The sequence below is a fragment of the Triturus cristatus genome, chromosome 8 (assembly GCF_964204655.1).
Source record: "Triturus cristatus chromosome 8, aTriCri1.1, whole genome shotgun sequence".
NCBI lineage: Eukaryota > Metazoa > Chordata > Amphibia > Caudata > Salamandridae > Triturus > Triturus cristatus.
The window spans coordinates 697,528,067-697,555,973 of NC_140591.1; the positions used below are offsets into that span (position 1 = coordinate 697,528,067).

At 46.9% G+C, this 27,907-nt stretch overlaps 1 protein-coding gene across 1 annotated transcript in view; it reads right to left on the minus strand.

Moving 5' to 3' along the window:
• STK24 (serine/threonine kinase 24) overlaps positions 1-6,277 on the minus strand; it is a 672,269-nt gene extending 665,992 nt beyond the window's left edge. Inside the window, exon 1 of the mRNA XM_085622112.1 lies at positions 5,473-6,277. Within this exon, the coding sequence (XP_085478238.1) occupies positions 5,473-5,514 (42 nt within the window). The 5' untranslated portion in view covers positions 5,515-6,277. The remainder of the gene's footprint in view (positions 1-5,472) is intronic.
• Between the last annotated feature and the right edge of the window lie 21,630 nt (positions 6,278-27,907).

Here is a 27,907-nt window from a genome sequence, read left to right on the forward strand (position 1 = left end):
AATATTTTCTGTAGTATAATCTTGGTAAATTAGTCTGCTATGTCATGCCTGGACGCCTTATTCTCCAGACTATATCTGGAATGTACTCAGATAATGTGTAATGTGGTTGCCCATGTGTGTGTCAGCTCCTGTGTATAAGTAGCCCTTAAAGGTTGTAGGGTGCATCGCCGTGGTTAGTAGTAGTGAAAGCTAGCAATCACTGTTCTCCCTGCATATCCCTATGCGCTGCTCATCAGATTACCACTGGAATGTACAGGAAAAACCAGTCCAGTGTCTGACCTTGAATCATCATTCAGAGGAAGGAGCCTGTGTTACAAGTGGCGGAAACTGAACTGTTTCTAGCAGGTCAAGGTGGGACCTGGCTAAAGAACAACATTAGGACAGCCAGGAAGCATAGCCTGGTACATTCTTCCTTAGTAAGAAGTAGGCTCTTTGCCCATTGCCTATATCCTGTGGTTTTTGTTGTGAGCAGACGCTGCCTACCTGAGATTCATTAAAGGGAAGGTGCCACATTCACTTCTAAATGCTTGCCATGGAGCTGAAGCCAACCAATGAAAAATATGTGTTGATGTGATTCGTTCATCTCAAATGTGTGGGGCAAACTTTGAATATGATTGAACAACTGTCTCCAGGACTGGGTATAAGATGGTCCCTCCATCATATCTAGAGTTCAACTTTTCACTCAATGAGCTCTGCACAAAAGTACAGAAGAAGGTGAGAACAAGAGTCAGTATGTGTGGCTATCTATCTTTTAGAGGAAGGGCCATTTCATGTCTGCTGAGAAGAAACTGCTTCTGATGTTGACTGCAAGACCTGAAGAGAAAAAGCCATTCATCCAGAGATTTGAGTTCGCCATAAGTGTCCAAGTTGTAAAAAACTTGGCAAAGCCGGACCAGCCAGGACTGGGAGCAGCCAATCACTGTTCAGCCGACTAGTCTGCTCCCTTGCAAACAGCATTCAAATCTGACTTGCCTCCAGGAGCGTAGCTTATGGGGGAGTTTTCAGGGTGTAACCCCCCTAAAATAAATGTATTCTTAGCTTGGTAGTTAGGTATGGGGGCCCAGAATCGGGTCTGGTGTGCCTATGTTGATTTTTCCCACTTGTTTAGTTGGTAAATGTGAGATCACACCCCTGAATCTCACCTACTAAGCTACGCCCCTGCTTGCCTCCTCCTGTTCTCTACCCAATGGTCAACAGAAGCTTGTGTGGCTGAAACTTGCATCACCACGTACTGTTCTACAACCAATGAATGTGAGGCTTGTGTGCCTGAGCCCTGCTTTGCAGCTCTTTTTAGCACGTGATGGTCATGAGGTCAATGCGCCTGATCTCTGCGTTGCTGCATCCTTTCCTCCACATTATGATGTCCAAAGGCCTGTGTGCCTGAACTCCACATCGCTGCATCCCATTCTGCACTGTATGAGCGTGAGAAGCTTGTGTGCCTCAGCGCTGCATTGCTGCATCACTTCAAGTGGCTGATGACTGTGCATGGCCTGTGCATGCCAGCATTGGTGCAACACTTCCTTTCTTCAAGTGGCTGGTGACCATGCTGGCTCATGTGACCCAACCCTTGCGCAACGTAACATTTCTTCCAGGGACTGATGGCTTTTCGTGCGACCGCTTCTCCTATCGCTTTTCCTACCTGTGACGCCTGCCACAAGCGGCTCAAGAACTGTGCAGCGCCTGTCTGGAATGCCGTGTCCCCACCACAGCCCTGAAGAAGGACAAGAACTGAGTGATAACCTCAATACTTACAAACCACCACTGTGCTTGACTATGCTAAGCTGATTACTTTAACACACAAAAGGAAAATGGAGGGGAAAAAGGAAAGGTCCGGATGAGTGTGAAGAGGACAAAATACAAGGTTTGTTAAAAGTGCCCTCAGCCACTAGTTGTGGCACGCTTCATCATAGGGCTTGCTAACAACATCCCCGCACAGACCAACGCCCGGGATTGAGCAAAAGGGAGGGAAGGACCGTACAAACATAAAAGTCTAAGGGATCTTATCGCGCAGAAACTCTGTTACTATGAATAAAACTGGCTCGGGAATATCCCCAGCAGCATTTTATTCTTGGATTTCCTGGCCAGGATTACAAATTCTCTAAAGGACGGTGATGATAGGGAAAGTTATTATCCCTGCATCCCAACTGTCTGCAAAATTGTCGACATGTTTCGGCTGCTGTATCTGCCCATAAGGGTCAGTCGGCCTTCCTTACAAGTAAACCTTGCTTCGTCCATACTTTTAAAGCATAGTTTAATTTTGAGAGTAAACAACATAAACAATCAAGTACAATTGTTAATGCCATACAACGTATTAAAGTAACCACACATATTTGCTTGATGATAATACAACTCTTGCATCTTTTTCTACAAAGTAGCATTGTGTGAAAAATATATTTGTTGTGAATTAATTTGTAGAGGCTGAGCCTGGTGTCATTCCCCACAAAGCCTTGACTGATTGACCGCACCACCCTGTCAATTATAAGCATTAAAGGGAGGCCAGTGGCATTTTTGTGAGTCTGCAATAGTATCTGATTGCTGTATTTCAAAGAGCAGTGTCAATACTTGTTACAATGATTGCCAATCTGCCAGTGACGCGTGGGTCCCATAAAACGGGCCTGACTTTCCCCTTGGAAGAAAAATTGGGAAGGCTAAAGAACACGTGAAGCAAGTGCACTGAAAAGCGTTGCAAGCAAGATAAAACGTTCTATTAATAAAAAAAGGCTGTATGGAACAAGCTCTTTCAAGGAGTATACCAGAAGGAATGTGAATAAATATTTATCCAAAGCAGCTCCAAGGAATCTGTTGGCAGAGAGCTTTACCGGTAACAAGCTGTCAATGAAAGAATGTTCATGTACAAAGAGGAGGGACAAGCTAATGTCACATACAAGGCTGATTCGAACATTCTAAAAGCCTAAAAAACGTGCATATGGTAAGGCTACTGAATCAATCCCATAATCCCCTTTCCTCACACGCGACACCAAGTTCCCAAACATAAACAAATGAATGAGAAGGGCTCTGGTGTAGGGGGCTACTTTTCCCCAGTGTTGCCCTAATATTACAAAAATAATGAACAAGCGTGCTAGGGGTAACCTACGGGGTATGCCTTTATCCAGGTATTCAGCACAATGGAACCTGCAATATTACAATTATATATTTTTTTAATTATATTTAAGATAGTTTGTTTTATTGACAGAACAACAATACAGGTAAATATAGCAATCAGTTACTGTATTTTCAGGCTTCGAGGAGGAGGACTTCAGTGGTTCCATCAGTATTTTACTGTTTTCATCTTTAATAAAAGGTGGTGTATCAACATCTTATGGTATAAATGAACATCATCACCCAACAATCTTCACCCCTTTTGCTAGCTTGCCAGGGGATTGATTACTCAGTGGATTGGAACCTGTCTGGGCACTCCTGTGGTAAGCAGTGGTAGGGTGCAAGTATTATAGTAGGCAATCCATATGTTTAAGTTAGATAACGCCTGGAATTGTCCTATGGTAGTTAGTGGAAGTGCACTTTTGTTGAATCTGTGCTAAAATGTGTCTCATGTAGTATGGTTTTTGTGTGGCATTTGCTGAACACACTCGTGAAAAAACCCCACAATCTATATATAATAGCAGTAAACATATATCAAGAGTCCGGCATTCCAAAGTAACTAACTAGATACAGCATACAAGTATGCTTCTGAATGGAATACCCTCATGAATGCGCATCAGTCACCTCAATTGAGGCCTGTATCAACTTCCTCATCTCCCATATGGACCGGTTTACATTCCATTCTTTCACCATCGCTTAATTGCTCATCGACATAGTTCCAAAGCAGCTCTCACTCTGCTGAACATGACCAATCACAATTACTCCCAGGTTTCTTCATTCATATAAAGCTGCTAGACATCTGTCCCACTTCAGACCACTACCAACTCGGTTATCTATCTGAGTTGAGTCCTCGCCCAGAGACCGATAACCCTATGCCCTCGAACAGTACGTCCACGTCCACCCTCACCCACCATGGTTCCAGGCGCCACCACTCACGCCAATCTGGGGAATGGGGATATTTTCCAGAGCTGGAAAATGATCCAGCCAGGGATGGCTGAATCACACTGTCTGCTCCAGAAAACCCTGGAGGAAACGGCATTACGAGAAGAGGATGGAAAAACCAGGTTGGGACGGTCTGCCCAAGGGTTGTCCTGCCCCAGGAGATACATCGCTCTCAGAGAAAATATATTGGTTTCCACCCATTTTCCAAGTTTACCTTCTGCTCAACTTCCAATTTGCACCTCAACCAACATGTCACAAAATTAGATCCAGCTTCACATCTTCTCATCAGTACAAAGGTGACACACTAGTGACTGACTTCCTAGAGGCGGATGTGCCCACACAACTTCTTGTACCACCGTCCAAGCCCTTCACTTCTTGACAAAGGCATTTGTATTGCACGTTTTAGCATTCTGTTCTTATTCTTCACTTATTCATTAGACTGGGGATTGTACAAAGAAGACCTGTGTTTATTGCCACTTTCTTTTATGTAAAAATAAAAGAACTCTAGCCAACGCCTTTGTGCTTGGATACTTTCAACCAATGAAAACACAGTGCAAAGTCTTCAAGTTTAACCCATATGCCACTGCCTTGCACTTGTGATAAATAAAGTGAAACCCTGGCACAGGAAGCCATGGAATGGAAGAGAGCAAAGTAGCGGTGTAAATCATCCTTATTGCTGACAGTGTCAGGAATCACCCCCAGGACGTCATAAAGGGAGCGGCAGCAAATGATCACTGCTTACTTCCTGTAGTTCCCACTCCTTACATAGTGCCTCAACCGTGACTATGAGGCCTAGTGAATGTGGGGCAATGTCTCAACACTGATATCACCAGGGCTCAAAGGTGCAAATCTTTCTGCTAACCCTTGCATGTTGGTGAATCGAAACCAACCGTTATAGTAGCATGCATTAATTACATCACGTGGATCTTCCCAGGGTTTGAATACTATATATACATACAGTGCTTTAAATGGGCAGGTATCCTCTGCACTTCTTTAATTTGAAAGAAGGGAGAGTACCTGCACTTCTCACCACAGATGCAATACATTTAATGGGAGAGTACCAGCACTTCCTATGAGAAACAGGTACTCTAAATAGTGAGCACATGCACATCTGTATTTCCATTTAAAGCAGTATATAAGAATATACTAATAACAATATTAATAATTGACATCCTGTTTCAAAGCAAAATAAAAACAGATTTTTGCATATATTTAGCACATGTGCATGGTATAAAAATGGGAATGCACACAAAACGTGCATAAATAATTGTGCACGAGAAACTCACGCAAGACCCGTGCAAGGGGAACAGGACTAGTGCGCCTGCCTGCAGCCCACACCTGACACTTAAGGGTCTTCGCTGCTGGCCACATCCAGGAATGCAAGCCACTGCATGCAGAGACTGAAAGAGGAAAGGCAGGAACTTGGCTTACCTGCATCCCTGGCAGCCCTGCCTGCACGGGGGAATGAGCCATAGCAACTGCAGCCACGTCAAGAATGGAAGGGTAAATAAATCCAGTCCACAACAGAGGGGCACCACACTTTACATCCACAGAGAGAAACGATGGAAGGGCAAAAAACAAATGTGTATATCTTTCACGCAGTTCGGTTTGGAAGGGGGAGGCAGAGAGACTCCTGCGTTGTCCCGTCTCCTCCTCCGGGCAACGCTTTTCAGATCTTATTAACTGCACAGGGGCTGACGCCCCCTCAGCGCCTCACGCCGACCACCAGAGTCTCTGTGGCAGGAGGTAACAACTCCCCACACGAAATCCGCAGCAGAGGCATGGAGGGAGGCGGGAGGGCAGCGTCCCTGGCTCTCAGGTATCCTCTCGTGAGCAGCAGTTTGGGGCGTCTGAGCTCCGCCCCTTGTGCTATCTGAGCCTATGGGGTGTCAATAAAAGGCGTGCAAACAGCATCTTCACGTCAGGTTAAAAAGCATCAGAAACCTAATACTGCAGCAGCCAGCCCTGAGATGTGCTTTCTGCTGTTTCACTGTTAAGCCAGATTTATTTCAGAGTTGGTGATGCCGAGTGTCACGGACGTGCAGAGGGGCGTGTCCCTTCCTCCTGCTGGCAGCACTGAATCCTTCACTGTGCCTCTAGCTCCCCATGTCAGTTAAGTGACCGTGGCCATCGGTCCCTTCAGAAATCTGGTTGTGTAGCTCTACAGCGGGGTTTAGTATTGAAGGCTGGGGTGAAGGAAAACACTTCCTGGTGCAGTGTGAGGAGGAGGGCGAGTGTCACTGCACAGCGAGCGAGGGGATTGGCAGACAGCCTTGCCAATAGGAACAGAGGGATATGAACAAATATATTTCTACGCACTTTAGCTGTAAGAAAGCAGCGGCAAAGTGCTTTAGAGACTCCTACAGGCAAATTGCAGGGTCGAGCGATTAGACACTTAAATGTGAAAAACTGTTATGTAAACACATTTACAAACTATAGGAAGTCTTACCTAGCCTATAAAATGAGTATACTTGGAGAAAAAACACAAACTTAAGTTCACGATACACATATAAATATGACATACAAGAGCGTAGTTTAGTCAGCGAGATTCGGGGAGTGTGAACTTCAAAATTCACAACTGAAAAAGCAGTACCCTGCTGGGTAGAGAGGAGTGAGTTAACCAAAGGTCGAGATGGACAGTTTCTAAGAGGCAGCGTCAAGTACTGATTAAGTGGGTGTAGTGTCCTGCTGGAAATGTCATGTAGCAGTCCCTCCCTAGGCGCTGTGTTTACACCAGCCCCACACCCGTCCATCACAGGCACCACCAGCCAGGTGTTAGAGCAGAGATTACATCAAATGGTTTTAATGATAAAAGAAGTGATGACATCAACTTTTACGCCAACGATCACAAATAGGGGTGGGCGGAATTTGCGAAATTCACTTATGCAAACTATCGCGAAAATGTTAAAAATCTCCGCAAACACGCGGAAATATCGCGAAGACGTGGACGTTTTTTTCCCGCCCGTTCGCAGTATTTTCTGCGTGATCGCAGCTTGCCAACTTACTTGTTGGATATGACGTGTTCGGGGTCTCTTGCTCCTTTTCGCGTTCGATATGACGTGCCTACGTCCTCACGCTCTCGCTCGCGGTGGATAATGACATGTTCGAGATCTCAATCATCTCATACTCTTGCGGTGCATGATCGCGAGAAGAAAGACGTGATCGCGCGATGAAGGACGTGATCGCGCAACGAATGACGTTAATGCGGGCGCAAACTTTTTCGAGACAGTGCAAATGGCTACCAACAATCCAACATCTCGTGGAGAACGCGACCGAATCGGGAAAACTTGTCGGCGAAAGCGGGGATTCAGGTAAGTCGATCGCGCGCACGCGGGAATGTATTTTTTTACAGCGCGAGCAAGAAAAAAAATTCCGGTAAGATGCGGATTGCGGAAATGTTGATTTTTCTCGCGCTCTCCGCGGAATGCGAAAATGTCAAATTATCGCAATTTCCGCGAGCGGAACGGAATTTTCGCCCAGGCCTAATGACAAATGTGTGTTAAGTTCCACGTTATGAAAAATTATACAAATAATACAATTCAGATACTGCATCCAGTGGCTTACCGAAACTTGAGGGGGGCCCCCTGCAGAGTATGTGGAGGGGCCCCCTCCAGGCTCAATCTGGAGCTCTCCGGCTGAAGTGCGGTGCTGAGGGGGACCCCTGGCGGTTGGGGCCCCCCCGCACCATGAGGGCTGCGGGGGCATGTGTAACGCCCCTGACTGCATCGTAAAAGCATGCAGATGAAAGGCTATAATTGAGACATATTATATATTTAATTAATATAGATGTGACTATTAATCATGAAATACTATTTTCACTCATTTATGTGTGTTAGAATAATGTAGGAGAAAAATCTCACGTTATGGATTTTATTACTAATGGATTAAATTTTTATGTAATGAATGTGAAATTAATAGGACTAAAGGAAATAAATGTGAAGTAGATTGATGTTCATGTGAAAACGTATTTCATGTTATAACGTGTGGACCGAAAATGACAAAAGAAAAGTAGGTGCTACATGAATATACTTAAATGTGCCTTCATGAAACTTCTTTAACATGTGCTTTATATATGTATTAGTTGTATAACACAAACGAAAAAGAGTAATAAGTATTTTATTATATGTATAATGTTGACACTTACAGATTTTTTATAGTACCTTATACTTACATATATTAATTATGATCAAATTGAAATGTTTATTAATGTATTCTGAAGTTAATATGCTAGTTTCCCTATTAACTTGCGATTCATAATTTAACATGATCTTGTCGTATATTAGCCAAATTTCATATAGGCCTCATTTTTACTTTCCCATTCCAGTGTAGTCATGGACTGAATATTCTGAAGCTTATGAGAACTTCATGAAAACAGCAAATTGTATTGAACTGTTTCTTTGACATCCCCCGGACTGAATAGTGTACTTGCAACAAATTTTGTTACACTCTGAAACAGCTGCATGAGAATGGAACTTTTCCAACCCTCATGTCATCATCTTCAATGTCTCATTGTTTAATGTGTCGTTAACTTTCATGACGCGAGGAACTGCGTAATCGATTTACTTAATTTTTCCGGATTCGTATCTTCTTTCCTGCTACATCATACTCATCTACTTGGACTGAGCAATGGAACTGAGTGGTATGACAAATTTAGTGATGCCAATTTTGGGAGAACTGGTACATCTGCCTTTCGTGATATGGGTTCCTGATTTTTGATTCAGATTCCGATTCTGCTGTTGGGAGTAGGACTCTTTGCTGCTTACCGGTGTCCTGACGCAGATTGAACCTTTCAGATGAAGGGTTCTTGTCATGCGGGGGCGTGGCCAAGCAGGCGGCGAAGATGGCTGCCAGCTAGAGAAGCTCTTGTTATCAGCCGGGCCCAGCGGCGATTTCCCCCGGATTATGCACACCATTCCGCACCAAAGCCAGCGTCGAGGAGAGCGGAGGCGGAGCTGGTTCCAATGAGCTGGGCGCAACTAGCCGATTCCCGCCTGTGATGGAGAAACACCGTGTCAGAGGGAGCCCGGGCCTGCCAGCGCTATCACATCAGGCGCCTAGGCAGACCCGCACAACGTGGCGTCCCGAGAGTGCATGGCGGCACAGCGGCCTGACGGCAGCGTAAGACCGGGTGAGTTGGGGCCGTGCTGGTGAAGATCCCCTTCCCTGACACCAGCTCCCGCTACCAGCTGCCGGATCGGCTGCTCTGCCCCGTGACCCCAGCGCCCTACATTCTGGCACACATGGGGACAGGGCCCACGCGACATTGCAGTCGGGGCTGGGGCGCTTGTCTGGAGCTGTGGCGGTCCCGGTGGGAGGGGAACGCGTGCTTGCCTGGCGCCTGACACAACGGCACTACTGCACACCCGCAAGCACCCCCGCAGGAGTCACAGAGCCTCAACGTGAAGCACAAGCTATTCTAGAGGCAAGCTGCAGACGTCATATGGGTTCTCCTGCATTGCCTGCATATCGTCAGAACTAAAGGGAAAACAGCGCTACTTGGCAGCCGGGTGCCTGTAGAGGTTCACACAGGGCCCGCTTGTACCGAGGCCCACAAGACTTGCTTAGGAATGCGCACAACACCCTTGATGACCATAGCCAGTTGATTTCCTCTACTGCCAGGTCACTTATCTAACCCAGGCTGCGTGCTACGGCGGGCTCAGGGTCCTGGGTATCCACAGTGTTCGGAGGGGCGGAAAGCTGGCTTTTGATCCACGTAGTCCTTAAAGCGCATGGACCTAGCCTGATCCTCTTCACACCCTCTTTGCGGCATGGGACGTAAGGATCCCAGGCAAAGAACCCTACCTTTTGAGAAAGTAACTGAGGGAACAACGTCGCACTCCTCTACAATGGCGGACAAGGCGCCCACTGTGGAAACGCCTGATCCCTCAGGTGCCTCTGTCGCTTCACTGCTACTTGAGATGAAGGCAGGATTTAAGGCGCTGGACTCCCGTTTCGACACTCTGGACCAGACCATCGCATCACTGGGTGCCAAAATACAGGTCCATGATCAACGTTTAGACGTGGTGGAGGCTCGTGTCTCGGACTTGGAGGATGGGACAGCCCAGTCCTTGAAAAGGCTGGAACGGACGGAACGCCTGCTCAAAGAGGTAGCCATCAAGAACGAGGACCTGGAAGCACGCGGGCGCCGCAACAACGTTCGCATTATGGGGGTCCCGGAGACGACATCTACAGGCTGGATGGACCTCTTTGTATAGAAGCTACTCATAGAACTGTTTGGTAGCGAAGCTTTCACGCCTGGCTTTGTTGTAGAGAGAGCCCACCCATCCCTCGGCCCCAGGCCTAACCCTGGCCTCCCCCCGCGACTCATCATAGTGCGACTCCTGAACTTCAGGGACCGTGACACCGCGCTAAGCCTGGCACGAGAACATGGTGTAATTGAATGGCAGGGTTCAAAATTGTCCTTCTACCCAGACTTCACTCTAATGGTCCAGGAGGCACGACGAAAATTCCAGGGGGTGAAGGCAACATTGCGTAACCTAGGGCTCATATACGGAATGTTATATCCAGCGAGACTTAAAGTTGACTTTGGCGGTAGGTCCAGAATATTCGACACTCCGGCGGAGGCCCAGGAATTCTGCCGCACTCATAAGATGAGGAATACGTAAAACTCAGCGGAGGGTGCGCGCGCCTCTCCGCCTCACAGCGGATCGGATGCAAGTGCGGAACTCTTCCCGAACTCGGGAACTGGGTGATGTTTTGATTGCTTGCGCAGTATCAACAATTCACAATGGGGAAATTGTGTGATTTAGTGTTGTTTATTGATATGCGTCACTTGACCGGTCTGATTTCTGGCTGTCACCCCTCTTTGGTATATCCACTGTGTTTGGTTCATTACCATATTGGAGTCCATTCTTGGTCCTCAATTGCTAGCCCGGTGGTCCCTATGACACCCGGGTGGGAGAAGTTACTGGGGGTTGGCCACCTTGGGGTTGGAAGGCAGCTTGGTGGGTGAAGGGGGCAGGGGGAAGGACCGCACATTGTACTTGTTGTTATTCACACTTTATTTTAGCATTGCTTGCCAAGTTGCCATTGTATAAATGTCCTGACAAACAAAAGATTTCACAATGTTAAGATGTCACGGTTAGGCAGCATACAGGAACCTTCGGCCATCCCCTTCATGTCCTGGAATGTTAGAGGCCTCAACAACACCCGTAAGAGGAGGCAGGTGATCCATTATCTTAGACGACACAAGGTCGACATTGCATATTTACAAGAGACACACCTCCCTCCTACAGACTCGGCTCGTTTTGGCGCTAGCTGGGGCACACATAGATTCTTCGCTAATTATAGCAACTACGCTAGGGGCACAGCTATATTAATTCACAGGACACTCCCTTTCACACTTATAGATGTGGCCCGGGACCCGGTAGGCAGAGCTGTAATAGTCACGTGCAATCTATATGGCCATAAAGTCACCTTAGTAAATGTGTATGCTCCCAATGTAGACTCCCCTGAGTTTTTTCACGACCTGAATGCCCGGATCATGAAACACGACCCTCACGCGCTGCTTTTGGGAGGGGACCTCAATCTATTGATGCACCCCACACTGGACAGCACTTCAAATGCACCGGACGCTAAACCACGGGCGAGGCGCGCCCTGAGGGACCTCTGCGATCAACATACACTGATCGACATCTGGCGACAGCACAATCCCACCCTCACCACGTATACCCATCATTCTGGCCCACACGGCACCTGGTCCAGGATAGACTATTGGCTGATCTCGCCCATAGTCACGGATTGGTTTCACTCCCACACTACGCTCCCTTGCACATATTCTGACCACTCCCCGATTATTTTACATTTGATGCTCCCACGACCGGAAGGGTATGAGAGACAATGGCGTTTCCCCAGTAAAGCCCTTCAAGACGACTTGTTCAAGGCTGAAGTTCGGGAGGAAATAGAGGACTATTTTGAACTCAACACAGGCTCGGTAGATACCTTGGCGGTACTTTGGGAGGGCTTCAAGGCCGTTGTTCGAGGGGTATGCATCTCCAAGCAGGTGGGGGTACTCAGAGACCTCCGACAGACAATGACCCGCATCGAACAAAAAGGAGCCACATTGGACTCCCAACTCGCAACCCTCCCTGACCCAGTGGCTCAGGCTGAGAGACTTGGCCTATTGGCTGAATATAGGGACACGGCCGAGCGCGAGATACTATATCTGGGAAAGTATCACACGGCATGAAGATACGGTGAAGGCGAGCGGCCTGGCAGGGTACTGGCGCACAAGTTAAGGCCAATCTACAGTAAAAGGTACATCACTGAACTACACTCAGCTACCGGTACCACTCTCACCTCCACAGCGGCTATCCGGGACAAGTTCCTAGACTATTATGCCACACTGTACTCGTCCAGGGCAGAACCCGATGGCACGGTCCAAACTGCATACCTAGATAAAGTCGCATTGGTGTTTTTGGAAAAATACATGCTAGACTTTATGGCAAAACTAATATCTGTCGCTTGATGTCACACTAGCCATAGACACCCTGCGGGGTTCTTCAGCCCCAGGGTTGGATGGCTTCACCGGGGACTTTTATAAAGAGTTCAAGGACATTTTGGCCCCCCAGTTAATTGAGGTCTATGCGGAAGTGTTAGAGAAGCATTGTCTCCCCCCCACAATGCGTGAAGCCGTGATAATACTTCTCTCGAAACCAGGCAAAGATCACAAGCAATGCGGCTTGTATCGGCCGCTGTCCCTATTGAATCTGGACTATAAAATTTTGGTGAAAGTGCTCGAAATCAAGCTTTCACAGCTGATGTAGTACATCATTTCCCCAGTGCAATCGGGCTTTGTCCCCAGACGCTCGACATCCCTAAATCTCCGAATGCTGTTTGCTGTGCTACACAGAATACAGCCTGTACTACCGGCAGCGGCGGTATTACTAGACGCAGAGAAAGCGTTTGATTCCTTGGAGGGGCCCTTCCTCGTAGAAGTGATGCAGTGTATGGGACTGCCTTATGGCTTCATTGCCACGGTCTCCTTGTTATACAGTAGCCCCTCGGCATGACCCCGCCTGAACGGTTCTCTGTCCAGACCATTTCGACTATATCGGGAGACTAGACAGGTTTGGCCCCTGTCCCCGCTATTATTCATTCTAGCTATGGACCCTCTAATCAGACATTTTCAAGAGCGCCACCTACATAGGGGGCTGCAGTTTCGCACGGACCCTCTCCTAGCTTCCCTATACGCGGACGACACCATCCTGTATGTCCGGGAGCCACTCCTCAACCTGTCGCCTCTTGTCCAGGAGATCATCCGTTTCGGTAGATTCTCGGGCCTGGGTATCAATTGGCATAAATACATCCTATTCCCGCTAACAGAGAGCACAGTCAAATGGGACTGCGAATACCCTCTTGAATGCTGCCAAGATTCTGTGAAATATCTTGGTATACATATTCACCTGGACACCACTCAAATTATACGCTTAAATTATGGGCAGACTTTCCAAAAACTAGAAGAGCAGGTTGACAGATGACTGAGGTTGCCCTTGTCGCTAGCAGGCAGGGTGGCCATATTGAAAATGGTGGTCCTTCCCAAATTTCTATATCTCTTTAATAATATTCCAATACCCCTATCGGACGGCTTCTTTCGCATTCTGCAAACACTCATGACCCGCCTGGTCTGGGGCGTAAAACGGCCACGCGTTCGCTGGTCCATATTGACCCTGCCATATAACAGAGGCGGTTTCAACGTCCCGGACTTCCAACTGTACTATTTGGTAGCGTAATGCCACTACATGTACGCCTGGTTTCACCCAGATGCACGCATCCCATTCCTACGGCCAGAGGCGGACCTGGTTCTCCCGGATGGGTTGAGCGAGGCACTACCAGGGGCTTTCCCATGGGACAGACGTGACATCCAGACGGTATCCACAACCGCCTGGGTGTGGGGCAAGTTGAGGAAGCGTACAGGTGCTGCACTTCTATACTCTTCCGCCCTGCCGGTACCTAATGCCAGATGGTTCCCAATCACTGGGGAAGGGATAGTACAGCGTACATTGTCTGCATTAGACATCGTGAAGATGGGCGATCTCTTCCCCGGGGGTCACATTTTTTCCATTGATGAGGACGCCAGGTTTACTGACTGAAGCTTCATGACCCGCTTCCTAATGAGCAGAGTGAAATTCGCGCTACAAGCTGCGCTCCCCACATACCCGGTTGAACCAGACTCGTTTCCCCCACTCACTTTGGTGTTTTAGAGAACCCAAGTGGCGCACGCCTCATTTCTAAAATGTACAAAGCCTGCGCCCGAATGCTCCCGGTGGATGACTCAAAACTCAGACAGGCCTAGGAGGCGGACACGGGAGGGTCTATATCGGACGAGCAATGGGTAAAATGTTGTGAGGCCACTAAGGACATATCACTCAACAGCCGCCATAAGTTGCTGCATTTTAAATTCCTCCGCCGGGCTTACTTTACACCAGCCATGGCGCATAAGATAGATGCCACTAGACCCCACACTTGTTCAAAGTGCGCTTCCCCACACGCTGACTTTCTACATCTGGCGTGGACCTGTCCCCGCTTGCAGACCTACTGGACAGCGGTACACGTGACACTAGGGAGGATAATTGGGCTTCCACTTGCTCCTCTTCCCGAAATTGCACTTTTAGGATACACAGTTCAGATACCCAAAAGAGTAAGAAGACTAGCGTCACTGGGGCTACTGCTGGCTAAAAGGGAAGTTGCCATCCACGGAGGCAGGAAAACCGACCCCAAACTACAAGATTGGCTGGGAAGTCTGGTGTACTGCTATACCAACGCAGAGATATAGGCCAGTCTTATGCCACCAACATCACATCCCAAAGACATATGGGGACCGCTGAGGGCACATTTGGACGCCGCAAAGCAGGCTTCCAACGCACAGGCAGACAATGGCATAGTGCCGGAGGGAGTGGGCTGATGGGAAATTCTGATGACATGGTCTCTCTGTACAGTACAGCAAGACCCTGTGGAAATGCAGTTGTTCGGCTCTACTAGCAATGCATTGTTAGCCTTAACATATTACACCTTGGATTGGGACTGTGGGAGGGGGCGGGGGGACGTGTCAGGGACAGGTTGAAATTTAATACGTTACCACTGTAAAGGCTGACATCATAACCACTATCGTACTGAACATGTCAAGCACAAATTGCTTTGATTGAAAAGTACTATATGCAATGCACTGTGATTTCTCTCCTTTATTTGAAAATCGAGTGTTTAAAATATTTTTTTTTAAAAAGGGTTCTTGTCATGCTGTTGTGACTCTTATTGTTACAGCGACAGACTGAGACAGATTATTGTCTTGACAAACTGGACTGGCATCTTGGAACTTTGCTGAACTTTCCTGAGAGTCTTTACAAGGCTCAACTGGCTTCCTATTTCCTATGGACACATATGCTGCATGTGTCCATATCTACCTCGGATGAGGAAGATTTCCCTGTTCATTTGTCATATTCTCCCTGAATCTCAGAGGCTTGGTATATTTCATTAAATCCTCTACTAATTGATTACTAGGGTTGTGAATGCAAATGTTCTTTACCTATAGAATGAACAACTAAACATTAATCTGACTGCTGTTCTGTCTCGTCATTCCTTAAGAGTGAACGTTACTTGGGTTATCAATGTACTTAGAAAACTGATCTATGGGATGTTAATTGGGTTAGTTTCAGTTATCCTCATCATTGGGTAACTGTCCATCCCCCCTATATCCAACCCCTTTCAGCACAGAGCAAGATCCATCGTAGGACCAACTGTATGTATAAGGTAGCGAGAGTATATTGAAGTGTATACAAGTGCGCAGTAAACGCTACAATACAGGGGACCCTGCCAATAAACGGGGCCGGGCACATGTTCTGACGACCAGTTATAACCCCAAAGTGGATGAAAAATAATAGTTTGGAATGCTACCCAAACAATTGCCATTGGTTAGACTATTTGCAATCAATCATCCAATCAAATTTTGGTGTTTGATTGACAGTAGTATGTCAAAAACCTGAGACTGGGTCAGCTTTCCAAACCCACTACTGCCAATGTTTGTGAATTCCAAAAATAGTAAATTTCCACACATTCAAGGAGGACTTTAATGAGAGCATATTTATTACCTTTTGGTAAACCAGTCACTATATATTTTTCCACTTAAAAAAAATGAACAAGTTAAAAGCTCCTAGTGAAATGAGAACAACGAAAAAAACAGATACAGACATAGCAGACCCGACTCAGGGCCACAGACCAAACTATCAAGCCAGAATTCACTCCCTCTGAAGCCACACCCCTGCCAGTCACACCAGGGCCTAGTAGTTCTCCCTGGTTATTCATAACTATGGTCACATGTCACTTCGTCACTGCTATGAGAAGCTTTAGTGGTCAAATCGGTGCACGTAGACAAGGTTTTATGTTTCCAGTCATTGGTTTTTACAAATAATTTTTATCAAGTGACTGATGGCTCCATGTAGTAAACCCGAGTCACAAATAGAGATGGGCGCTCTAGCAAATTAATAGGGCAAGGCGAGCCATGGGTATCTCTTTGCTCTAAGAGTCTGTGGACGAGCCAAACTATGAAAATGTTTCCCATGTATATGGTGCAACAAACCTTATATAAAAATAGGTGCTGCATGAATTTATCGGATTTGGTGGGTTGCCCGATATGAATATTAACTGGGCCAAATCCATGATTTTCCCAATAATGCCGGCTACACCACAGATCAATGTAGCCTTCCATCTGTGATGGTTGGACTCTGTGATTAAATATTTGGGGATCTGGATCATCAGGAACATGCTGGAACTATGGCAGGAGAATTACGGGCGAGCCATAGCTTGGCTGTAGGAACAAATCCCACACTGGGTCAAACTGCCTCTGACCATAGCCGAAAAAATAGTAATCGCCAAAATGATGAGCTTGCCAACGTTTTTGTTTCTTTGTAAACCTCCCTCTACCCCTGACAAAAGCATTTCTCACATGCCTGGGATCCCACTTGATAGTGCTCAACTGGGTGGGAGAGGGCTAAGCAACCGTGACTGGCATGGGAGGTGTCGGCCCTACCATTCGAACAAGGTGAACTATGCACCCCAGATACGGACCTCTACTACCATTGTATGTAGGCACAGTTTGTGCGCTAATGGCTATACCCTGAGCCATTCTTGCCCCATGTGGCGATGGAGTGAGATAATAACAGTGGCATAACATTAGCTCCCACAGCCCCTGCGCTGCGAAGGGGCCCCCCTCCATGTACATTGCAGGCGGGCCGCCTCAAGTTTTGTTACGCCACTGGATATTACCGCTCCTTATTCTTTGACAGCAGCTATCTGTGCAGAATGAAAAAGATCCAGTGGCTCTGTTGACATAGTGGGATGCACTGTGTGGGCCTGGGCCAGACTCCAGCGTAGGGTACGCCTACCTACCCTATACTTTCCGGCACTGCCACTGAAGCAAAACCTGCGTCTGTCCCTCACACTAGAGGACCTGTCCTGTCAACAGAGGTCTCGGCTCTACAACAATGGAGATCTCTACCAGAACAAACTCCTCCTAGACCAATGGGACCTGCAGGCCACGGTGATGCACCCCCATTAGGCACACATTATTACCGCCTACAATGTGAGTGCAAACAGGCATACCTCACCTTTCCACAAGGGCCTGCGAGACTGCACGCCCCAGATGCTGTCCTACCTACATTCCCCTCTAGGTGACTAATCACATGTCTATACTTTACATGCAAGCCAAGGTCCCGATAGCTATATCCAGAGCATGTGCGGAGAGGCAAGCTTGCATGCAGGTGGATATCCCGGATGACCAATGGAACTACTGCTATGCCCAAACAGCAGAGCTGTTCCCTTGCTATAGACTTCGCTTAATACACCTCAAGAACATCCACAGACTACATTGCACGCCCTCACGGTTATGCAAAATGGGCATCGTAGACCATATCAGGTGGACAAGATGGGGGATGGAGGGTGCTGATTCCTTAAACCTAGCCTGGCAATGGCCATAGACTGGTGATTATTGGAGCTGTGTATTCCAGAAAATAGACTACAAATCCAACACTGTGATACCCATTTCACCTATAGTAGCCCTGTTGGGGTAGCTAAAGGACATCCCGAGTGGTGTACGCGCCGAGCAGCAAAGCCTTGGGGGCAAGCTGCTGTGCCTAAGGTCCACTGCTGGATCACTGATCTCGCATACTGCCAGGACCAGCTCATAGAATACTGGCTTCTAATGCCCGCCAAGACCAGACCCACAGAAATATGGGCACCGTTTAAAACATATATGGCAATGCACTCTAATCAAGAGCGTGAGCCTCCACTACACTTCCTACAAATAGCAGCGGCTTGTGGCCGCAAATGAGAGCCAGCGCAGTGTGAGAGAAACATACCACTCAAACCGCTTACCGGAACTGACGAAACACCCACATCATGATGTAGCATACCACAATATCAGACTCTCACACACCCCATGATCCTTGATTGTCACTGTATCTGCTAATATTCTGTGATACTTCAACAGAACTGAGATATACATGATGGCTACCACCGGTTGTACTGTTGTTAAAAGCATCAACAACAAAAAAATGTTAAAAACACATTACGTAATAATATGATGCAATCTCTTCAAAATTCCCAAAAGGTATTTCTTTAACATGTGGAAGTATTTCACCTTAGTACATCAGAATATATCACTGCTTAGACAGATATTTACTAAGAGTGAAAGTATTCAAACATGAACTTAGAAACATTAATGGCTTGCCTCCCAACAACAATCTGTCCTGAAGTTCAATTTGAGGCAAACAATGCTTTAGTGAGCAATAGCCCAGAGTGTTGGGCTGACACCATCTAAAACCCTTAATTATTTTGCTTTCCACTGCACCGCAAGCTGCAGCTTTGAATTTGGAAATATAGTGTCCGGTCAAGGAAGGGACAAGGGTAAAAAGGCACAGCCCAAAAGTAGGTTGTTCCTGGAACAAACGTTCTCTGCATGGCTTGGTACGGCCAGGGCCGGCTTTAGTGCTGGTGGCGCATGGTGCGAGAATCATTTTTGGCACCCCCACACCACATGAACGCCTCCTCACAATCTCTCACTACGACCGGGCATAAGTGCCCCTGATCTCTCCAATCATGAATTTTTGCTAAACAATGCGCCCAACCCTGAGGTTGGCACCCCCTTCACAGGTCAGCGCCCAGTGCGGCTGTACCAGTCGCACTGCCCTAAAGCCGGCCCTGGGTACGGCTATGCCGCTTTGCCCTTAGATGTTTTGGCTAGACCTAGGCAATGTTTCCTCAGTGGGGTCGACAGTCTTATGAGTTCAGCATTCTCCCAATTTTCATATTACAAGACATCAGAGTGGTGCTCTGATCTTGAGGGGGTAAACAAAGTGCATCCCTCAAGTCAGGTGTGACTACCATCCTCTCTGACAGTCTGCAAGTCCAACAGTGGTGGCAGCAACATTGATAGCCAGAGATAGATACCTTTTAAAAGTACCCTTATGGATCCAAGGATGTTGACTTCCTCGTGTAAAGTCTGCCCAGTCTCAGCCAAATGGTGTCCTTTGCCTTAAGCCTGTCTGAAGGACAATTATACTTTGTGTGGACATGGACGAGAGCCAGAGATGGATTGTCAGTGGTAGCAGCAATATTATGAGTACAGGACTTTTAACCACTACTTTTATAAAAGGAAGCCCCTCTGGTCAACTTTGTAAATGTTTTGCACTCTCCCACAACGAGGGCCTTTTGTGGGCCTTTCCCGCTATCATTTTTGGACCATGAATGGAGGGTGCTGAGACGCATGTGTGGACATGTATGTGGGTGTGTGTGCTGTGTGTGAATTAATGGAAAAACAAAAACTGAGAAACAACATTGGACGAAAACAAATCATGGAAAACCAAACTGGTTACGGTTGTGGAAAGACAATTTTAAGGAAATACAAATAAATCGAAAATGAAAGGAAACATTTTAAAGGAAAGATAATGTTGAGGAAAAATTCAAAATTACTTCAAACATGGGTGGTTTAAGACTAGTGGGGGCTTTTTAGTTCAGGGATGGGTCATGTTTGTGGTTGATGGGCTTTATGGGCAGTAGCGGCTGCTACCGGTCGGGGGGGGGGTCGAGAGGAAAAAGAAAGACTTATCTCTTCTGGTCTCCAGTCCCGGCTGCTAGCAGGAAGCACCCAGGCTGTAGTGGTCCACTGAGCCAATCACAATGCTGCAATGCAGCGTTGTGTTTGGTCTGAGCGCCGTGGTTCAGCGCTATTGGAAGCCAGAGTCTAAGTCCCGCACTACTGCCACCAAATGCGCAACCCAGGACTCCCCACTCAACATTAGGCCAAGTAAGGACACCGTTTGAGATAGCCAGGCCTATCTCCAAGGCACGAGTATATAGTATGTGCAATCACGCCCACAGCAACCCATTGGTGACACCACAAGTGGACTCCACTCGAGTTTGATAAAACGAGTATAAACTTTAGATAGAAAGATATACGATCAGACCACACGTTACAAAAGCCAACATATAATAAAGGGTAATATTTGTTTCTGCTGGCTGGTAGGTTCAAATTCCAACCACTGCTTTCAAAATGCTATGCTGGTCGTAATGCTAGAATCACACACATTGCAATGGACAAACGATAATGCACTGCATAACAATACAATCCTGTGCTGGGCAAAGGAGAAATAATACAATGCGTAACGATACACCCCGGTACCTTGCATGGGAGAAATAATGCAAAGCGTAGCGCTACAATCGTGTACTTTGCTATACAGAAATACTGTCAGGTGTCATATGACAGTCCGGCAGTTCGTTAGCAGCAATATTGGCAAAGTGTATTACGACAGTCAGACTCTTCGATAACAGTTGCCCCCTACATGGATCAACGATGACATAAAGCACAGCTGGCCCCAGTACTGCCACTCCTTTGGTCAGTATGGGCCCCACTCTGAGCCAAAGCAAAGGCTCAAGTCGCCAAAAGGACTGAGAGGCCGAGAGAGTGTCGATCCGAGCCCGCACCCCGCCCAGGCAGTGATCCACGATACCTGGGGTCACGACCCCACTCTCCTCTCCTCCTTCAACGGACTGGGCCTTCCGTGTAGAACTTCCTCAATGGGCCTTAGCAGCACGGCCTGGCAGCTCAGCTCCTCTGGGGCAGCTGGTCCGGACCGCGACTGTTAGGTAGGTCTCAGGCAGCCGCAGGGCACACGTACCCCAGGCCCCTAAGATTATGTTACTCTGGGTGCACGTTCAACACAGCACCCTTTGGGTCTCCTCTGGCACGAAGCCACACACACACAAGGCTGATGAGTCTTTACGTCGACTCCGAGTGCACGTTCACCAGGCACTCCTTCCTGCGGTCTCAGTTGGCTCCAAGACTCGCAAAACGTGCTGCAGAGACTCACTTTCTTCCGGTGCACAGGATGATCAGCCGATCACCTCCACAGTCCCATGTTGTACCAAAGCATGCACACTGCTTCACTGAGACTTACTCCAACTCTGGTGCCTCGATATCCAGGCACTCTTTACCAATGCCTTTGGCCGCACCTCGACACGCTCACCGTGTCCCAGCCTCACTTCTCCTCCGGTGCACTCGATGACCAGGCGCTCCTCACCAGCGCCTCCGGTGCACCACGACATGCACCCTCCGCGTCCGAGACTCACTCCACTTCCAATGCACACGTTGACCAGGCGCTCTTCATCAACGCCTCCTGTGCACCCCGACACTCACCCTGCACGTCCGAGACTCACTTCTGCTCTGATGCATGCGCTGACCAGGCACTCTTCACCAGCGCCTGCGGTGCACCACGACACACACCCTGCGCGTCCGAGTCTCACTTCACATCCGATGCACATGCTGACCAGGCGCTCCTCACCAATGCCTGCAGTGCACCACGACACGCACCCTGCATGTCCAAGACTCACTTCTCCTCTGGTGCACACGTTGACCAGGTGCTCTTCACCAACGCCTCCTGTGCACCACGACATGCACCCAGCGCATCCGAGTCTCACTTCTCCTCCGTGTGTCCAAGATCACAGGGCACACCTTCCAAGGGTCTCAAGCTGCCACAACACGCGCCCACCGTGTCGCTTGAAACTTCTCCGGAAACTTTTATGTTCCTATGTTTCCAAACAGGGAGCCAGCTCACTCGGGTCCTTGGGGCTACAAGATACAGCACAAAGCACAGTCTTCTTCAAGCAGGGGGACCTAGCGCATACAGCACAGTTCCAACAGCCTCTTCCTTGGTTAAAACAGCAAACTGCAGACCTGCCCCAGAATGACGAAGCAAGGGTTGGTCCTTCCCAGCAGTCTCTTCAGTTGTTCCTTCCTTAGCAGAGGTTCCTCTTGACCACGAAATGGGTCTAAGCCTTTTCAGTCTCAATCTATTTCTATTCCAACGTTCAGGGGCCTCAGCTCTCATAGTTATACCCCTGAATGTCTTCGAAGTTCGTTGTGCTCAGGGGTCACTGACCCCTGCCTAAATCAGTTCTGGGTGTCTCCCTCCCAGTGTCACCTTTCTCCCTTACTGGGAGTCTGGATCCTTAATCACTCAGCAGGAGATGGGTCAATTGGTTTATAGCACCAGCCCAGGCCTTTTCACTCCCGGGCTTCTCCTCCCCCTACTCTCCAGATGCAGGGCAGCCTGGTGCCATCTCAACCCCTTCTTGGGTCAAGACCGCTCCCAGCTCCTCTCACCTAGCAGATCCAGACAGTCAATCCACATTCAGCAGAGACACACAGAAATGTTTAAAGCACAAAACTCAGCCACTTTCTAAAAGAGTGGTTTCTGAACACACAGTGACAAAACCACTTTCATAGAAAGCTGTGTTATGGCACTGTGAGTTCATACATACTAAACTTCACCTCTCCATTTTACTCTTATGGGAAACTAGACTAACAAACACAATACCCAGCACCCTCCATTCTGTCCTATGGGCAGGATGGCCTTTCACCAGTGAAAAACGAAATGGAGTGTTTTTCACTGTCAGGACATAACACACACCTCAGTATATGTCCTGCCTTTTACTTACACTGCACCCTGCCCAGGGGTTTCTCGGGACCTACCACAGGGGTGCCCACTGTGTATGCAAAAGGAAAAGTAAGGCCTCAGAAGTGGTTGCACTTGTCAGGACAACATGCTAACTTAGCAAACTGTGTGCAGGCCCTACACTGAAGGACTGAGTTCCCTGCTCTGCACGCCTTTGCATTACTAGCCCTTGTACACACAGTGCACATCACTAGGGACTTTACTAGTAAGGCAAAAATCCTAAACATGACCAACCAAATACCATTACACTTTACACAGGGAACACTTGTACTTTGACACTGATCAGCAGTGGCAAAGTACCCAAAGCATCTAAATTGGCAACTCTATGTCAGGAAAACGGTCTAGCAAAATGTTTAGGGACCTTCAGCCATAAAGGCCAAGTCCTACAAGCGCTTACACAGGGACTGGGATGTTTTGCATGTTCCTCATCAGGCTGTGTAATGCAGCCTGGTGGGGAAGATGCAAAGTGCGCATGACTGTTTGGCCAGCCCTAGAGGGCAGGCCAAACAGTCATGTGCACTCAGGGTGTGAAAACCACTCCCCTCCCCTGCTCTTGCCAGCCCCTCCCCGCCACGAACTCCAATAGGAAAAATAAAATGATATAACAAAACGTTATTATCATTTTATTTTTCCTTTTAAGCAGTGGGGCGATGCTCCTCTGTCTTAGCGGAAGAGCTGCCATTGTTTAGGGGACTAGACCGAGTGGAGTTTAGGCTTAGAAAGGGGTTTTTAGGGTTCAGGGATGTGTGGATTTTAGTGGTAATGAGAGTTTTTTTAGGTAAAAAAATGGGTGGAGTTTAGGGGTGGCAAGGGGCTTTTAGGGTTCACGGATGAGTGGAGTTTAGGGGTGGTGAGGTGTTTTTAGGGTTCATTGGTAGGTGGATTTTAGGGCTGGTGAGTCACATATGGTTAAAGGTTGGGGTCGGTGAAGAGGTTTTAGAGTTCAGGATAGCGTGGAGTTTAGGGTGGTGATCATTTTTTAAGGATTACGGGATGTGTGTAGAAATGGGTTTGTAGAGTTCGGGCATGGGTAGTGTTTAGGAGTAGAGAGACGTTTTTAGAGGTCATGGATGGGTGGTGTTTAAGGGTGGTGAGTTTTTTTTTCAGGGTTCAGGGATGGGTGGAGTTTTGGGTTTGTGAGGTTTAAGGGACCAGGGATTGGTGAGGATTAGGTGTAGAAAGGGTTTTTTAGGATTCAGGAATGGGTGGAGTTTAGAGGTAATAGGGTGTTTTAGGGTTCAGGGAATGTTGGAGTGTTGGGTCCACAGATGGGTGTAGTTTCGGTGTAGTGAGTGTTTTTTTGTTTTTAGGTTTCTAGGTGGGTGGACTTTAGGGGTAGAGATTTTAGGGTTCAGGGATTTGCTTTGTTTAAGTGTGATGAAGGGTGTTTAGGGGGCTGGAATTGATGGTGTTTTGGGGTTGTGAGGGGTCAGGGTAGATGGTGTTTAGGGTGATGAGAGGTGAACGATTTTAAAGCATCTGAAGCCATTGTTTCAGAATGTAAAGTATATAAATGTGAACTAATGTCCCCTAAAATAAAGCATGAAATAAATACCTCCAATAAAACTTTTTCCAAAAGTAAGACCTGCAACCATTGCATTTACACCTTAAAAAGTAGGCATGCAAAAGCTGATTTCGAACAAAATGACATGCTATGAATTAGTTTCTATGAAATGGTAAATGCCATTCACTCAGAAAATGTCCATTAAACACTTTAATTAAAATGGTTTCTCGGCAATGCTATTCCATGAAATCGGTTTTCTATAAAAACACATGCAACCAAATTTGTGTAGTCTTCCATGTGCCTGGTGGATTGAATGTTGCAGCCTGTTGGATTCCACCTGTGTATGCCCTAACATGATGATGGTTGGCTTTGTCTAAGGCTGACCAGGGTCCATTTTGGATCAGAGAACCTGCCCATGCACATCCCCAGTCATCCTATCTAAAACAATTTCTCTTGATGGGTTGGGATATGTTGCCCAAGAGTTCTTTGAAGTAGTTGCGATTTCTCTGATAGAGAGGAATTGACCTATCACTTGTTTCTTAACAAAATCTACTTTCGTTTAAATACTCAGCCTTCTACCTAAGAGCAATACCCATTTCATCTGGACTGGTTCAACCCAACCCAGAGGGAGCTTCAATGCATCATGGCCTAGACACAGTATTGCACACCAGGTATATGTGCCTCTGGGATTAAATGAGCAACTCTGAATTTGATGACCAGACCTGGCCACCTAGGAAAGATTAGTACCGGGTCCTCCGACCAGCATTTTGTTCAATGTTCAACTCTGCAACCAAAGAGGAGCAATGTACAGCCAAGAAGACAATGAAGATACAGGACCTTGTCCGTGAGCCCTCATCCAAACCTAGTTTGAGATGAAGTCAGAGGACTGCAACTGCAAGGACGAGTGACAACCCCTAGCAAAGGATAGAGCCCAGATCCCATGAAGGATCTGTGTGGAACAACCCAACACTGCATCTGCCACAGAGACATAAGGCCACTCAAAGACAGCTGACCATGACTAAGAATCATCGGCTCAATGACATCTAAGGAGGGGCTGGAAGTTCACTACTTGAAGACATTGCTGTGGGTGAGAGCCTGCTCTGTCTCTAAACCTTTGTCTACTATAGGTTGCCTGTATCATTCCCTCTAGTTGCTACTGAGGTCTTGAGGTGTTCTTGATTTTACCTCCTAGCCTGACTAGTACTTGGGATAGGTAGACAGGATGTTCAACCTGTTGGAAGTTTCTAACACAAGTGATTCTGAAGATATCATTTGAACCCCCCATGAGTCTTCCATTGCCAGCCTTGTCTCCATGTCTTGTTATCATCTGTGCCCATAGTGGGTTTCCCAGGACATTTCGGAGTCCCGACCACTGAAAAATCTTTACCACAACCATTATGTTTCAAGATATAGGCCCCTAATCCAACCATCATCTAAAAAGGGGCATTCAAGGTGAACTGGTACCCTCAAAAGCTATTTCCTCCAGTGGGTAGTCCAGTGTTTCTAGGCCTGTTGGACTCTAGTAGACTTTATCCCCACACTGGTCACTGGTCAAATCACCAGACATCATCTGGTCTTGAAGTGCGTATTTGATTACTTTTGTGGTCAGCCCACGGTTAGTTCTGAGCGTACAGGCTGGGTTTTATGGCAGGTGAATAAAAACCTCTAAGAAATTCAACCACCAGGATCAGAAAACAAACCAAAGTAAAGCAAAGGTGGAAAGTAAACAATGACTTGATTTGAAAGTGTAGCACTGTAAAATATTCCTCTGAAGTGTATCTATAAGCAGTGCAGCACCACAGGGTGAGTCTCTGCATCTCAATATGTAGGATGCGATGGCTTTGTTGTAGCACTGATTCATGCAGTGGTCTTCATGAACACCTTATGGTGGATAACATTGACCATAGGGTCCCATGCCACCTGTAGGTAAAGAGCTTAGCACTTCTGGTTTTTACTGCTGATTCTCATCTTTGTGTGTGATGTTTTACTTTTTTTTTAATTCTTTTTTTTGTTTTACCCCTTTTTCTCAATATACACATTGTATTACATATCATACATTTGTACATTTGTACATTTTCCAATCAGTTTTTTAACATCCATAATTTTACATTGTCTGGTTTGAGATTTAAACAATACAAAAATAACAAAGCACAAAAAAAAAAAAAAAAAAAAGGGAATTTGATAGAACCTATATTTTATATTATATTACATTATCCTGCAATGCCATACTCTCTTTCCATTTCGCTATTGGTTCCCAAATTTTAAACCCTAGCCTTCTTCCCCTTTTCCCCTTACGTGCATATATTGCTTTCTCAAGGTTGTAGCTAGCTAATAAATTTGCCAGCCATATTTGCATTCCCGGGGGTATCTTATCTAACCATGCTCTTGCTATTGTCAGTCTCAAAACTGCGGTGGCCATAAACATAAATTCCTTGTGTTCAGGTCCGTCCTGATTGTCTCTCCCAAACAGAATCCTCATAGGTGACAATTTTATTCGTATACCAAGTGTATTACCAAGAAAATCTTCTACATTTTTAATCAAGGTATACAGCTGGGGGCAGGTAGCAAACATATGAATTATATCTGCGTCCCCTGCATTACATCGGGGGCAGGTGGTGCCAGTGGAGCCTCCCCACTTAGCTATTCTAGCGGGGGTGTGATACAATGAAAATAGAGTCTTGTAGTGCTGCGATTGCAGGGGACCCGAACACAAAATATTACAACCCATGTCCAAGGATTCTTGAAAGCTTCCAGGCTCCACCCCCAGTTTTTCAACCCACTTATTACTAACTTTTTCCATATCATCTATCTTCCCTTTTGCTAGACATGCATAGAAGGATCTAATTGTACAGTCCCCTCCTATTTTTATTTTCTCCAGTACTTCATTACTGTTAAACCCCACGCTACCACCCTGCTTACGACAAAGAAAACTCCTTACCTGTAGGTATTTAAAGAAGTCCTTTCTCTCAATACCATACTTGTGGGTGAGGTCTACAAACTGGACTATCCCCTCCTCGTCCATTAAATCTCCAATCTGTGCTATCCCTTTTTGAGTCCATCTCGCCATTGTCGAATCAGCAAATACTTCTGCAGGGAAGGATTTATTCTTATAAAGCCTGACATATCTATTATATCTTCCCAGTCCCATTTTTTTTAGGAAGGCATTCCAAATCCTATATGCGCGCCACTACAGTCTTGAATCTGGTCCTTTTATGGTATCCAAACTCAACTCTGTTTAAGAAGTTATTTTCTACCTCTGCCCCCAATACTATAGAGTAGACTTCCGTGGACATGGTCGTAACCCCTGTGTCGAGTCCCCCACCCCCAATTAGCCCCTGCA